Source organism: Eulemur rufifrons, chromosome 30 (genome assembly GCF_041146395.1).
Source record: "Eulemur rufifrons isolate Redbay chromosome 30, OSU_ERuf_1, whole genome shotgun sequence".
Taxonomy (NCBI): domain Eukaryota; kingdom Metazoa; phylum Chordata; class Mammalia; order Primates; family Lemuridae; genus Eulemur; species Eulemur rufifrons.
The window spans coordinates 139,806,568-139,822,801 of record NC_091012.1 but is presented as its reverse complement, the minus strand read 5'-3'; the positions used below and the strand labels follow the sequence as shown (position 1 = coordinate 139,822,801).

The following is a 16,234-nucleotide window of genomic DNA, read 5'->3' as shown; positions in this document are numbered from 1 at the left end:
TGAGTGGTTAGATGATTTTTTTTTCCTTTTCTTTGTACATTAATAATAACAGTAAAAATACAATGAAACAAAATTCATTAAAAGAACAGATTCAGTTTTTGTGTACAATTAAAGCAAAGTAGCCCAAAGTAGAGCTCCGAATAGCTGGGGTTTTGGTGAAATTTCATTTACATGGACTCATGTGCAGCCTGAATTATGCTCCATTTAGTCTCTTTCCCAACCATTAGGGCTTCCCTGAGTACCATTTTCTTCTTCTGGCATTTTCAACTTTCAAGTGTAAAACAAAAGTTCATGTTTCACGTGGTTGCTGAGCTGAGCCATGTATTCTTTGAATTGCTTATTTCAATTCTGACTACTTGTTAATAATGAAACACGTTCTTAAAATAAATTCAACAAGATATTCAGAGCCGCTGCATGCAGAGCTTTTCCTGGTCCTCGTTGACGAAATTGAACTTCCCATCTGAAGCTATTGAAGCTGTTGGACTTTGTATTCGTTATCTACTACTGTGTAACAAATTGCCCCCAGTCCTGGCAGCTTAAAGCAACTCCCATTTACCTCACAGTTTCTGTGGGTCAGCCTGGGCACAGCTTTGCTGCTTCCTCTGCTTCCGGGTCTCTCTCAGGCAGCCACCAGGGTGATGACTGTCAGGGCTGTGGTCTCATCTCAGGGTTCGACAGGGGCAGGATCCCTTTCCAAGCTCACGCAGATGGTTGTAGGCAGGAGTTGGTTCCCAACAGACTGGCCCCACAGCCTCATTTTCTTGCATACTCTTGGTTAGACACCTCCCTCTTGTCCCTTGTCATGTGGGTCTCTCCATGTGGCCACTTACTTCATCCAAAGCCAGCAGGAGCTAGAGTCTGCCAGCGGAATGGAAGTCACTGTTTTTGCAACCTAATCACAGACGTGCTATCTCATTACTTTTTCCTTATTCTGTTCACTAGAACCTAATCACTAGGTCCAGCCCACCCCACACTCAAGGCGAGGGGATTCTACGTGGTGTGGATACCAGGAGAGAGGTCATTGGGCCTATGTCATCTTGGTTTAAAATTCTATTACTCTACTTACTATATTTTACACAAAATATTAATAATAATGCTAATAATGATGACAGCTACTGGCTGATGACTGTCATTCCATTATCAAGGCAAAGTACTACATGTGTCATTTTATCCACATGGGAATACTGATAAAGTCTCATTATGATCATCTCTGTATTGCAGAAGAGAAAAACTACCAGGCCAAATAAACAGCTGCCCGTTTTGCTGCTAGCAGGCAGGGGAGCAAGCGTGGCAACCTCGTCTGCAGAAGCCACGTTTCTCCCTCTGCTGCTCATCTTAGTGGGTTCTGCATTTGTGGATTCCCTCATTTGGTCAGGCAGGGTCTCGCAGGGTGACGCTGTGTCTCGTGCAATCATGAAGCCACCACGGGACTGCTGTGATGTCTTCTTCTTCTTTCCAGGTTTTGCCCCATAAGCGTTTGCTGGATTTGGTGGACTTGTCGGTGAGTTGTTTTCAGTTGCAAAGGTACAGATAGATTAAAAGGCTCCTAACAAGTCATGGTTGTCCAGCACTTTATCATTTTGGAAACCTTGTACTTGTATTATCCCAGGTGACTCCCCTGCGATCGAGGTAGCGTCTCAGTGTGGTTCGCAAGGAGACCAAGCCCCGTGGCCAAAACCTCCTAGCTGGTGGCCTGAGATGAGGCCAGACCTCTGATTCTTAATTCTCCTCTCATTCTACTGGTTCTTGACAAACGCGGCATAAAAGCCACCCAAGAGAGAATTAAGGAGAGTTAGGAATGGGAGAGTAGCTCCAGTGAAAACAAACTGAGTGCCACATTTCCTGGCTTGCTTATCTTGAGCGGCGGGGAATAGTAGGGTGGTGGGTTTGCTTTTCATGAAAAGAGCAGATCCTGAAAAGAGAGGAGGGTGAGGTGGGATTGGAAGTACATTGGGAGGGAGAGAAAGAGAGAGAGAGAGAGAGAGAAGGGAATGGCTCTGAACTGGCCGTGTGGGGGCCTAAGGATGCACTGATGTGGGCTTAGACAGGCACGTGGCAAGATGACTGTTTGGAGAGGATGACTCCTGACAGCAGGGCAAGGTGGGGAAGACTTGCCACCTGGATAAATGATGGAATAAGTAGCCAGGGAGACAAGAGCAGGAATGCTTGCAGCCCGATGTTTTCTTCCAAGAGCCTTTTCTGAGATGATTGTCTACGGACATGGAAATGTAAGAACTTCCGTAACTTGGGGGAGCATGTTATACCCAAGGAACATAATGTGTTAGCATTCAAGATGTGCTTGCGGGTGCAAAGGAGAAATGCGTGGCTACTCAAGTGGGTTGGAGTTGCTGAATCCTTCGGTAGAGGCCAAGCTGCCTGCATGTGGGAGCAAAGTGAATGGCAATTGTGTTGTGTATGGGAGCCCGGGAGGTTTCAGGTGATGGGGAGCGTGACCTGCTAGGGCTAACTCTGTGGCTCACAGCAGGGCGGGGGGGCAGTTTTGTCCCCTAGAGGACATTTGGCCATATCTGGAGGCCATATCTGGGTTTCGCAGCTGGAGGAGGGGAGGGAAGTCGGTCGTCATGCTGTTGGGACTTAGTGGGTAGCAGCCAGGGAGGTTGCTAAACACCCTGCAGCGCACAGGACACTCCTCCTCCCTCCAACAGATCACCAGTCCAAAGTGTCTCGGGCGCCCTGGTAACTAAATTGAGGATCACTAAGGCAAATATTGTAGAACTCATAGTAAAAACCTGTTCCTGTGTTATTTTTCCACATAGTTAAATTAAGAACTAGGTAAAGCACTTTAGTGCCTGTTACATACTAAGCACTCAAAAGAGTGTCATTTTAAAATAAGAAAAATTATGTATTTATTTTCTGTATCCAAAGAAATGTGAAAATCCCAATGAGGGGGAGTCACACAACCACCACCTTCTGTCTCCAGCCTTCTCTGGTGTGAATGCTGTATGTTGCATTTCTCTGGGGACACGAGCTTATTAAGCTCACTCTTTCACAAACTCCTGGTATTCGCTATGGATCTGCAAACCATTAATTAGGGACCCCTGATGCTCCAACCCTGGGCTTTTTGTAGGCATTACTAATGGTGTTTGTAGTTATCTTAAACACCTCTAGTGCGTCTCACGGTTTATGTTTAGAGACGAAGTCTAATTTTTGAATCCTCCCTGCCACCCGTAAAACCTTCCAACCATTTACAAAAAATGGTGCATGGCCCTTCTTAATTTCCTCTTTGGTTGAATTGGTGTGAGGGATTTTTAATTACATAGAGTAAGCATCAATTCTTGATGTGATGCCGTTTGCTTGATACTGGCTCAGGCTGTACCTGCTCTCATGGTGCCTGTGATGCAGTTAGGATGAGGAGCAGCCGCTCGATCTCAGAGCCGGGAAACTGTCCGGTGGTCATTCATTTACTCATTCGCTCAGTCCACACACACTGACTATTTAATATGTGCCAGTCATAAGAGGTGCCGGGGTCTAGCAGGGGGCACCTGAACCTATTCTGCTTTTAGTGCAACAGAGAAGATTAAACACAAAATAACTCAGCTCTGCACTTGCTAGTATCTTTCACTGGTGCTAAGAAAGAAATGCACAGGGACGATAAGAAAAGGGGAGGCGTCCTCCCATCCATGCAGTCTGGACGGTATCCCCTGAGAAATCGCACAAAGCTGGAGATATGGGCTGAAGATTGGCCTGTCCGTATTATCCTTGTCTTCTTCCCATTCTTCAACCTTTCCTCACCTCGTTGCAATGTGAGGTCCATTGTAATGACCTTCACGTTTGCCACAGCAGTGAAAGTAGGAGAGTCCTCCTTTTGGTACCCCCTCCCAGCCATTGAAGACAGAGGCGTGCAGTACTTGGATAAATTGTATAGATGTGTTTGTTCCTACTTGGAACTTCTCTGTCTCAGATGTGGGGCTGGAGCCTGGATTTACCAGCCAAAGAATATGTTACCTGCTGTTGATTGCCATGAAGAATATCTCCAAAGAGCTGTTCCCGAGAGGGGATGGTGTTTCTAATAGAAGGAACATTTGGTAGAGCACACATCATCCCCTCAATCTAGTCTTTAAAAAAAACCCATTCACCAGACAAGGCATGGCTCGATCTTTGTCACCAAGTTTGTGGTTAAGGAGTTACGATTTGGGAGAGACTTTCAGTTTTGCTCCAGGTCCTGCCTAGGTCAGCGCTGGCAGCCCACGAGGAAGGTCGCAGGGAGTCGCAGGGGATTTCACATTAGCGACGGTAAAGGGATGATAATTCTCATCCCCGAAGGCAGAAGATCCGTTAGTTACGCTCTCAGTCTGTGTCTTAGGGCCAGCAGGAAGCTATTACAGATCCTGAGCTGCAAACTAATAATTTTATGATGAGATAAGGGATAGTTTTATTTCTAGCCTGTTTCAAATGAGAGAAGATGACAGGCCTGTGCCAGGGACTAAATCATTTCATTCTAGGCTTTGTATATAATTCATGTAAAATGGATGTCATAAAATATAAATAAAACACAAATGTGTCACATAAAATAATTCTATGGTGATAGTTAATGATGTAACTAAGCTGAATAATCTAGACACACCAAAAATGTATTTTTAAAAATATAAACAATTTCCTGTATCATTGAAAGTGAGTGCAACCATCAGGCACGTCCTTGCGTTCTATAGGCTAGTCCCATGGCCAGCCCGTCCTTCAGGGAAGAGACTTAAACAAAACAAACGTGCGAACAAAAAGCTCCTTTGTCCTTTTCAAATATTAAGGGTGATAGAGTCAATCGCTTTACAAAGTTTAGCACATCCACTGCCATGTGAGTTATATGTAACTCACGCTAGTTTTGCCCCCAGGGCCTCATGAAGTATATGGAACTCACAGGTGTCTACCTTGGGAGCTGCATGAACTACTTTCAAGTTGCATGTAACATGCACAGAAAACAATAAACAATAATAATTTTTTCCTTAAATTAGGAAGGATCATTTTGTTTTCAAAGTTTTTATTCTGTTTTCATAATAAAAACACCATGGCCCCAAGGAAAAAAAAAGTCTTTTTTCTAATGTGGTAGTCAGTGTGTTAAGGATCTAAGTGAATAACAAAGGTGCCAACTCAAGGGAGATCAGGTGTTTATCAGGAGAGAGGGAGGTGGTTCTTCATAATTAGTAAAGTCATGTGTGAAGAAAGCACCTGCAGGCTGCCAGCCACATAGCTTCCCCCAGCTACTTATCTTCTTGGAAGAAAAAAAAAATCATGCTTTCCAAAATCCTTTACGTTCAAAGAGTACGGCTGTGGGAACATGACTGATGAGTGGGTAGACCAGCTATATAGGATCTTCTAAGAAGAAATGCTTCTCTTGGGGCTAACAGGAAAGCAGACTTGGCGCTGAGCTCGCTCTGGTTGCTGGCTGTTGGCACTGTCCTACATTTCTGGGCATCACAACTGGGAAGACATCATGGATGCTGCTGGATCTAGTGGGTAGAGGCCGAGGATGCAGCTAAGCGCCGTGCAGTGCACAGGACAGGCCCCTGCACCAAAGAGTCATCCGTCCCCAAATGTCAGTAGTGCGAGGGTGAGAAATCCCAATTTACTACAGTCCATGCCCTGCAGTGGAAGTCATTATTCTGGTTGTTTAATTTGCATTTGTGCACACTCCTTTACCAGGGCTCAATTAAGTAATTTAGTGAATATTTATTTAGTCACAGGGCCGTGGGGGAGAACTACAAAAGAAACTCACCTGTGGCCTTAGCATTGAGAGGTTGTAAATGCTTAATGGGAAGGCAAGGTAAACATGCATTAAAAAAAGAAAATTCCACTTGAAAGTGTTGTTGATTTTTTTCCTGGGCCTTAATCATGGAGGGTCCCGCCAGCGGACGTCAGCGCTGCAGAGACACGGCAATGACAGTGAAGGCGTCCATGGGGAGCAGAGACGGACAGCAGGGCTCAGGAAGCCTCCACAGGCCAGCCAGGAACAGAAGGATGCAGCGATGAGCTCCGACTCCTCGTCTCAGAACCTGCGCAGAACCGCAGAGCTGGGGACCTTGCTCTGGAAGTTGTTGAGAGCGAGAACCTGGCTCGGGGCAGGAAACCAGAGGCTGAGAACTGTGCCACCGACGGTGCTGGCGGGAAGAGGATAAGAAGAGCAGTGACGATGGGGAAGGCCCTGGGCTACAGTGTCTCACCCGCCCACCTGCCATGTCTAGGGAGCCAGCCAGGCCTCTCTCCGGCCAGGAAACACGTTGAGCAGTATCCCCCTGTCTGCTGCGGCACAGGCGCTCGTTCTCAGTGGAGAACACATTGTGGGGTGGAGGCAGGGCAGGGGCGGGGATTGGTTAGGGCAGGAAAACCAGAGTAGGAAGAAAGGCAAACACCAAAGTGAACTAGAAAGCCAATGCCCGCCCTCCCCCGCCCCCAGACAAGAGAGGATCCAACACCAAGACTGGCTTTGTGTTCAGCCTGCCAGGTGGACCTCCATACAGGAGGTGGGGAGAGGGCTGTGGAAGACGGCGAATCAGTGGCTGAGCAGGAGGGGATGAGGAAGGAGACACCCACCTGTCTGTTGAGCAGGAAGCCAGCAGGAAGAGTGATGCTGGCACCAGGGAACCCAGGGAGGCCCAGCACGTGGAAGCTCTGGGAACCTCTGCAGATGGGTTGAGGAATGAGGCTGAAAACCAAAGGACTGTTTGCACGTCTTGGTGGGAGAAGTTGGGCTTCCAGATCTTACGCTGAACTCTGCAGAGTGAGACAGCTCTCCCCTCCCATCAGGAAACGAGCTGGTCCTATGGGGAAAAAAATGCATCAGTCACAGCCCAGTGTAGATGGAACCAGAGGACTGGGAAGCTTCCCTGTCATAAAGGAAGATACGCCAACGCCCTCCCTTCCTGCGACCTCAGAAGGCCGCCAGCCTGAAGGGTCTACACCCCAAGCAGCATATCGATGGGTTCCTCAGTGGACAAACAGGCCTGCAGGTCTTGACATTTGGAGTCTGTCAACACAAAGGCCAACCTAGCACCTGCTTCCTCAAGGGAGAAGCCCGCAGATCCCACCAACACGCATGCAAGCTCTTGAACCGACTTCCTGGGTCTCACTTTTAAATGTGAGCAGACCACCAAGGACACCTCTGTGTTTGCGTGAAGCTTCTAACATGGCAGACACGAACACACGTATGCCCGCCGTGAGCTGAGAACCGTTCTGTGTTGCAAGGATGGACCAGGGAACAGAACAGGCACACAGCACACGCTTAACGTACCAGGGGCGTTGGTCTCCCGCAGCTGCTGTAACAGATGACAACAACCTGGTGGTTACAACACCACCAATTTCTTATCTTACGGTTCTGGAGGCCAGAAATCTGAAATGAGTCTTAGGGAGCTAAAATCAAGGTGTCAGCAGAGCTGGTTCTGGCGGGAGGCTCTAGCGGAGACTTCCTTTCCTTGCCTTTTCTAGCTTCTAGGAGGCCACTCACATTCCTGACTAAGGTCCCACATCATTGCCTTCCTCATGTTCTGTAGTCGAATGTCCTATCCTCTGCCTCTTTTTAAGGATGCTTGTGATTGCATGCGGCCCAATTGGATAATCCAAGATAATTTCCCCATCTCAAGGTCTTTAATCCCATCTGCAAAGCCCCTTTTGCCGTGTAAGGTGACATATTCACAGGTTCGGGGGAAGAGGGCATGGACTTCTTTGCAGGGAGGGCCGTTGTTCTGGCAGCCACAGTAGCGTGACGGGCAGTGGCCCTCAGAGAGGCAGGTGTCAAGTGTGCGAGCTCAAGCCATCACCCTCCCCTGAAATTCCTGCGGCCTGCTATTCTTGCAAGGGACAAAATGCCATAAGGCGAGCGTGTGTTGGGATGGCAGACAAAGCCGTCCCTTCCCTCGGTACGTTTGCCAGCGCACAGGGCTGTCCCAGGCTGGTGGCCCTGTGCACATGCAGTTTCACAGGGTTTATACATTTCCCTTTAAAAAGCTACTAAACTGAAACTCATAGTTAATTTTAGAAAGGAGATGGCATTGAAAATGGGATCTTCAAGAAACACCTGTCTTTCCAGCACTCAAAGAGAGGACGTTGCTCTCATGAAGGGGCCTGCCTTCAACAAAGAGATGACGGGGACTGGGGGGACAGTTGTGTTTTCATGTTTCTAACAGAACGTCGGTTTCAGCCTAGGAGACAAAGGAGAGGTCGTGGCTAGCCATGGAGAAGGCAGCGTGTGGTTCGCAAGCAAACCCTCGGGAAAGAGGGTAAAATTATTTGCCTAGAAACCTCTTAGACAAGTGTCTCCTGAGCACCACCCATTGTCGGGGGAGGGCTGGTTTTGAGAATGACCCCTCCTGAAACTTGTGCAAGGCAGAAGGAGGGTCCGAGAGAAGTAGGGGCGCAGCAAGCACGAGCCAGCACCTTCAGTTCCCTTTGTCTCCTTGCCCTTTGCAGGAAGATGAGAGTCCTCTCCCTCCTGCTGTTATTCCTGTGGGAAGCCCAGAGCGGCTCAGCACCAAGGCCGAACATCGTCCTGCTGATGGCTGACGACCTCGGCATTGGAGACCCAGGATGCTATGGCAACAAGACGCTCAGGTTGGGTGACGGAGCTCCCGCGTAAACACTTGGCTCTGCTCGTAGGCAACGGGCCCCCGGGGACAGTTAATGTAGATCTAAGAACCCAGCCCACGAAGAAACGTTTGAGACCCTCTGAGCGGCACGCTTCCATGCATGGCTGTGTGTTTCTTTCTTATGGGCCACTGCTATGCTGCGTTGCACGCATTCTCATTTCCATCCCTTTCATTCCCTATTCCATCTTTTCTTTTTGGCATCTGCCATTGTTCTGGTTGGTTCTGAGCCTGCCTCACTCCATCCCGGCTTATCAACATGCTACTCTCACCTCCGTACCTGACTCTCCCACCCACGTAGGCCCTTCCTCTGCAGCCACCCAGCTTGTCTGGGTCCATCCAGGCTGGTGTAACAAAATACCATGGACCAGGTGGGTGGCTTGGAAACAGCAGACATTTGTTGCTCATAGTTCTGGAGGAGGGAGGTCCAAGATCCCGGCATGGCAGAGTCTGTGTCTGGTGAGGATTCACTTCCTCATTCATAGATGGCACCTTCTCGCTATCCTCACATGGTGGAAGGGGAGAGGGAGTTCTCTGGGGTCCCTTTTATAAGAACACTGATCCCATCCATGAGGCTCCACCCTTGTGACCTCATCACCTCCCAAAGGCCCCACCTCCTAACACCATCACCTTGGGGTGAGGATGTCAACATCCAAATTTTGAGGGGACACACACATTCAGACCAGGACACTGAGAAACAGCCATGGGGAGAGATGTCACGTTATATGGCAACGTCACTTTTGATCACAACAGTGGGAAAAACACAACAGGAGCTAGACTTGGGAGCATCCGACGCTTGCCTCTGAACAGCCTCCCAGAGGAGGGTATTTGTTGCTAAGCACTCTGCCAAAACTCGACTTAATGGAAGACGGATTTGAAGGGCCCTTTAGTTGAAAAAGGAAAGTAAGTCCTTGTGTCGTAGAATATTGACATGAGAGTTTCATTTTCTCTTCCCAATAATGAGGAAACAATGACATAAAAACAGTTCTGTTGAGAGCTTCATCACACAAAAGATCAATACAAACTAAATTAGAGGAGAGGATGGGGAAAGAAATCATTTGCTTTTATTACAGTTTTCTTGTAGGATCAGTGAATACTAAATGTCTGAGGCTGGGGATGGGCCCATTGGCAGGTGCCGTGAGACAGTGATTTATTTTTATGCCATTCACTCTGACCTCTCATCTTTTCCACGTGACAAAGCATCGTGGAAAGTGTGTATTTCATCCTTATGTATCAGATCAAATGAAAATTAAATAAATTATTCTTTTAAGGAAACACCCACAAGACATAGCCAAATGTATATTTGCGTCAAATGTTGCTTTTTGTTTTTTAATATGTACACCAACCTACATCATGGGTAAGATTTTTAAAAAGCTTACACAGGGATCTACACTCAAAGTTCTCTTAAAATTTTAGCTGACACCGTGTGTGTTTTTTGCCCCCCACCTTTTACCTAATTTTTGTAAAAGTTTAGAGATCACTTTTTGACATTTGTAACGCAGATCTTATTAATTTAGTCTTTCTTATCAGGGTCATAATTTCAATTAGTTTTTTTCATTTTACTTATTTTTAATAGTATATATTCCTAAGGTTATTAAGATAACAGGTACCTGTTCCTACTAAGATGTCTTAATAATTAAAAAATTAAAATCAAGGTTTTAAGGTTAAATCTCTACCAATTTTCAAAAGAAAAAAAATCTATAAAATCCCACAGAAAAATTGATAGCAGTATCTACCCTAGATCTATCTTGCTCTCCATGTTAGAGTCCTATCCTTTCTGAATTACATTTCTTATTTTATATTTTACAATATCATACCCAAATAGTCAAATTCTTCCATGGGCCAGTCTAGGCATTAGGAGGTTTAAGCCAAATACACAGATAATTTCTATCTTCTAGGCATCTTATCCTTTAAGGCAAAAGCAGAGTAGAAATATTGACAATTGAATGCATACACTAAATTAATAAATGGCAAACCAGTCAGACATTACAAATGCAATGAAAGGATTTCCCCCGTGCATCACGGTGGCACTACTTTGTGTGGACACTGGTCTAAGTAAGCCGTGGGACCAGTGAACAAGATGCAGACTCCCACCCCACAGTCAGCCATCTTGCAGGGGAGCACAATTAGTCGTGTGATCACTTTATAGTGAGGAAGCTGCTGTGATGGGAGCATAGGGACTACTGTCCTACACATATGCCAGTCCGCTCCCATGAACAGGGGACCACTGCCTGACCATGAAAATTCCATCTATGCCCAGACCTGAAGGATGGAAGATGACCATCCAGGCAGAGAGGAAGGGGCCTGGGTTTCTGGTGGAGGACGTGGGGAGACATAGCTTGTTGTGGTCCCAAAACTGAAAGATGTTAGTTCCTGAATGACTTCCAAAGATGATCTGCCAGTCCATTCACGGAGAAAAGGCACCAGGATGGTTTATCTTGCAAAATGCATCATCCTAGAAGTGAGGTGATAAATAAGTATGTATTAAGCATAAAAAAAACCATAAGCCAACAAAGGGTGTATAGATGGATGGATGGATGGATGGACTAGATAGATGATAGATGAGACAGATGATGATAGATGGATGATAGATGGATGGATGGATGAGATAGATGATAGATGAGACAGCATATCACTTCTTCGTTATGGTCTCTGTCTCTTTTTCCTGGACCATGTTAACCCATTTGTTGATGTTCATTGGTTGAGGCACACAGAACCTGGGAGCATGTGGAAATTAGGTGGAGGCTCATGACAGCTGGTTTCAGGATTCCCTTTGGCTATGCGTATGTGTGGTTTAGCAAAGTGGAGTCAGGCTGACCCCACAGCTTTCTCCTTTGGGGGCACAGAGTTAACTTGGGTGATGCAGGCAGGAGGAGACTGAAATCTGATCCTCACTCATCTCTTACCTTCCCTCCTTGAAGTGGTTGATTCCCCAATGTGGTTCCCCTCTTCTAACCCAGGGCTGGAGGGAGCAGGTGCTCAGAGCCCTCTTAGAACATGAATGGACCCCCAGGGGATGTTGCACCTGGATCATTTAGACATCTCCATGGTTTTGTTTTACTTTGAGTCTTGGTTCTGTGTCATGTCTTCCTCACCTCCTCTGCCTGCCATAGTGCCTTTCTCCCCTACATGATCACCAGTTGCCCTTGATCATTGAGTGGTTTCCCACCATGAAGAACCACAGGACAGTTCATTGTGAAGATCATCACAAATGCCATGATTCTCTTGTTCTAGGACTCCCAATATTGACCGGTTGGCCAATGAGGGAGCGAAACTCACTCAGCACCTGGCAGCATCGCCCCTGTGCACACCGAGCAGGGCAGCCTTCATGACCGGCCGGTACCCCGTGCGATCAGGTAGCCTCCTGTCTGCATTGCTGGGGCTGTTGTCCCCCTAAGGGCAGCCTCCCAGCCCCAGTGTTATTCTGGTTCCTAAGGGTTGATTTTTTGTTCTCGCTTCAGGAATGGCATCTTGGTACCGAACTGGAGTCTTCATCTTCACAGCCTCTTCTGGAGGACTTCCCACCAGTGAGATTACATTCGCCAGGCTTCTGAAGAATCAAGGCTATTCAACAGCACTGATAGGTATGGACACCTGAGGAGAAGGAGGCGTGGACTTGGGCAAAGTTAGCAAGAGAGTGTGAGAGGGCATCACAACAGCCTTCTTAGGGATGACATCACTGATACACTTTGCACAACTTTAAATAGGAATGAAATGATTTCAATCCTAGATTAACACATAGTGTGCCTACCTGGGCTATTTTAATGTATAGATATGTGTCCTTTCATGTGTGTGTATGCATGTAGATAGATAAATGATAGATGAGATGGATGGATGGAGGGATAGAAGGATGGATTGATGGAGAGATCCATCAATGGATGGATGAGATAGATGATAGATGAGGCAGATGATGATAGATATTAGATGAGATGGATAGATAGATGGGTGGACAGATAGATTGATGGATGGATTAGATGATAGATGAGACATATGATGGATAGATGATAGATGAGATAGATGGATGGATGGATAGATGCATGGATGGATGAGACAGATGATAGAAGAGACAGATAATCATAGAAAGATAGATAGATAGATAGATGACAGATGAGATGGATGGATGGATAGTTGGGTGGATAGATGAGATAGATGACAGATGAGACAGATGATGGATAGATGATACATGATATATGAGACAGATGGATGGATGAATGAGATAGATGATAGAAGAGACAGATAATAGATAGAAAGATAGAAGGATGGATGGATAGATGGGTGGATGGATGAGATAGATGATAGATGAGGCAGATGATGATAGATGGTAGATGAGATGGATGGATGGATGGATGGATAGATAGGTAGAGGGATGAGATAGATGGTAGATGAGACAGATGATGACAGATGGATAGACAGATGGGTTGATGGATGGATGGATGAGGTAGATGATACATGAGACAGATGATTATGATAACAATAGATATATACATACACATAAACATAGGGTAGATCAGACAGATAGATGGATGATAAATAAAATGGACAGGTGGATAGTTGGATGGACAGGAGTATGGATGGATGAGATAGACAGATGATAGATGACCGAAAAGATAGACACCAAAAGATCATACAAAGCGACATATTCACGCTATGCTGTTGACAAGGATTTTCATTTTCCTTTTCAATACTATTAATAAAATTGTGTCAGAATTTATCTCGGTTGACATTCCTGTTGATTTTATTCCATTGGTAGGAATGATGTGTTCCCCCTGTTGGCATGACAGGCTTGGGTCTAAGCAGGTCATGGAATGAATCCTAGAAAATCTCATAGGAACAAAATGGCCCTTCTTTTTCCTCTGACATCTTGTTATAAAACCATTGTCTCTTTTTTTTTTTCTTTTGTGAGGCACTCATTAATTTCATGGCATAATTAACATTTTATAAGACATTTTCAGAGGTGTTTAAAATAATTGCTAAGTTACTGAGTATGATTTCCTCATGCCCCAGGGGTGGGTTTTTGAGTAAGGATTCATTTCAACTTTTAACATTCAAGGCACAAAATTATGTTGGTTCTAAAACTTTAATTTTAAGGATGTATCTCAGAAAAGTATCTGCCCAGAAAAAAAAAAGCTTGTGTTTTTCTATGTAGTTTTGTTTCCTGCCTATTAAAGATGTTATGTGGTTTTGTTTTTGTTGTTTTTCTCTTTTGCAATCACTAAATTAGTTCTAGTAGTGTGAGTGGTTAATACATTAGTGTTTGTAGAAGAGGAAGCTAAAAACTGTAGGGTCCTATGAGTGGGGAGCCCTGGCCCCTAAGGCAGAAGGAGCCAGCTTTTCTGTGTGGGCATCAGAAGCTGGTGTTGGAATCAGGGTGTTTATCAGCATCACCAACCTGTTTGTCTCCTCAGGGAAGTGGCACCTCGGAATGAACTGTCACAACAAGACTGATTTTTGTCACCACCCATTACGTCACGGCTTTGATTACTTCTACGGGCTGTCCATGACCAACCTGAGAGACTGCAAGCCCGGGGAGGGCACTGTCTTCAGCACGGCCTTCAAGAAGCTGGTCTTCATCCCCTTGCAGATCCTTGGGATCACCGTCCTCACCCTCGCCGTGCTCAACTGCCTGGGGCTGCTCCGTGTGCCTCACAGTGTCTTCTTCTGCCTTCTCGTCCTGGCGGGCGTGATCCTGGTCCTCTTCCTGTGCTTCCTTCATTACTTTCGTCCCCTGAACTGCTTCCTGATGAGGAACTACGAGATCACCCAGCAGCCCATGTCCTACAACAATCTCACTCAAAGGCTGACGATGGAAGCAGTCCACTTCATTCGGAGGTGAGTACCGCCTTTTCTTCCAACGCTGCCTATGAGAAAGCATGCTCTGCTGTTTCCCATGGAGGTGGAGGAAGGAGCAGGGTATGCCAACTGCATCATCCCTTCCATACTCATCATGTTTGTCTAGCCAGGTGCTCTGGAGGAGGGGGGTGGGAAAGGACGTGGCACTTGTTTGGTGACCTCGGAAAAGAGTCGCCATCCAGTGAGCTCTCATCAGAGTCACTGGGCTGGGGAGACCGTGCCAAAGTAATGTCTGCAGATGACAGAGGAGGTGTCACATAGCACCGTGGTCTTTACTCCTGAAGTGTGGCAGTCAAGGGAGGAAAGATAATGGTGAATGTCTAGTCTGGAAGTTGTCCTTGTGATATAAACAATGTGGAAAGATCTAAAATATTTTGGCTCAATCTCTGAGCAAAAAAAAAAAAAAAAAATAATAATACTCCATGAGAAAACTAGGTGAAGTGAATTATCTCTTTTGTGTCTGTTGGGTCCTAATGAATTTATAGTTTGGGGGTTGCAATCAGCAAGTGGAGTAACTGTGAACCGAGGAAGGCCAACAATCCTGAGCAATGTAGACAGACACGGTACACCTGTATTATAGTATGTACCATGTAGAGTCTATAGACACAATGACATAGATGTAATACAGAGGCTATATGAGGAACGGTGTTTATTCAAAACAAGCAAATAAACCAGTAAAACTGTTTTGTTCCATTTGTAACTTTAGAGGACAGCACTTAAAAGAAAAATGGAAATTTCGTCTGAACATCAAAGCTTTGATCTTTGTGGTAACTTAAACTTTATGGAAGATTTAAAAGAGCTTTCTTGGGTGATTTAATGATTATAAAGAAGATAGAGATAATATAGATAACAATTAACCACATGACACAAAATTATAAAATCATTCCAGATGATGAAAGGGAAGTTTTGAAGGAAAGTTTATCAGGGATTTAATTTAAAAACAATGTATTTTTTTTTTCTGAGACAAAATGTTCAGCCAAAGAAGAATATAAGTAAGGTAGGCAGAAACTACTTAATTTAGGGCTGGCGAGATAGGTAAAAGGTAATTTTTGAAAATTCTGTGGTCGTTTGCTTGCATGGAAGATATTGCATCCCCCTGTCTGTTTTGCGTGTATGAAGAGCTGATGCTCTACTGGAGGTCTGGAGTGGGCGGCAGTTCCCCTGACCTCTCCTGCCTTCAGTTGTGAAACAGTATAAGGGTAATGCCTTCGCCTTGGGATGCAACTGTGCCTGCACCCCTGACATCACTGGTTATGCAATAGGTAAAACATAGGGCATATTTTAGTGTGCCTCTCTGGTATTGCAAAGGTGTTTTGTACAGCTCTGGGGGCAACTCACTCATGACTTGGCTGTCTAAGTAGACCAGTAAGTGACTTACACAAAGGTTCCACTTGATACTATCACATCCTCTCTCTAAAAATAAGACAAAAATATTATAGAATGATTAACTCCTACAGTTCACATCACCTCCACATTTCAACATATTTTCTTAAAATCTCAATTGTAATTTAACTGTGAAATATAGAAACGGTTCATTGGTCATGTATATCAATAACCGTTCTCTGTTTCAGCCTCTGGGACTTGCTTCCAGAGAGTATTGTGTGTACCAGCTGCCCAGCTGCTCATATAGCACCACACGATTTAAGTTTTATTTTGGTTCGCATCCCACTTCTGGTACCAATTTCTGTGTTTGTCAGGTAAGACTGACAACATCTCATTGGATTAGCACTGGAATATTTATTTCTTACCTGTGCAAAATGTATTACTGATCAAGTGATGCTCCGGGGAAGCTGCAC

At 45.5% G+C, this 16,234-nt stretch overlaps 1 protein-coding gene across 1 annotated transcript in view; it reads left to right on the top strand.

The window, feature by feature from the left end:
* Positions 1-16,234, top strand: part of STS (steroid sulfatase) — a 149,322-nt gene that overhangs the window by 65,123 nt on the left and 67,965 nt on the right. The window contains exons 2-5 of the mRNA XM_069464093.1: positions 8,416-8,556; positions 11,823-11,944; positions 12,050-12,172; positions 13,994-14,417. Coding sequence (XP_069320194.1) covers positions 8,416-8,556; positions 11,823-11,944; positions 12,050-12,172; positions 13,994-14,417 — 810 coding nt within the window. The remainder of the gene's footprint in view (positions 1-8,415; positions 8,557-11,822; positions 11,945-12,049; positions 12,173-13,993; positions 14,418-16,234) is intronic.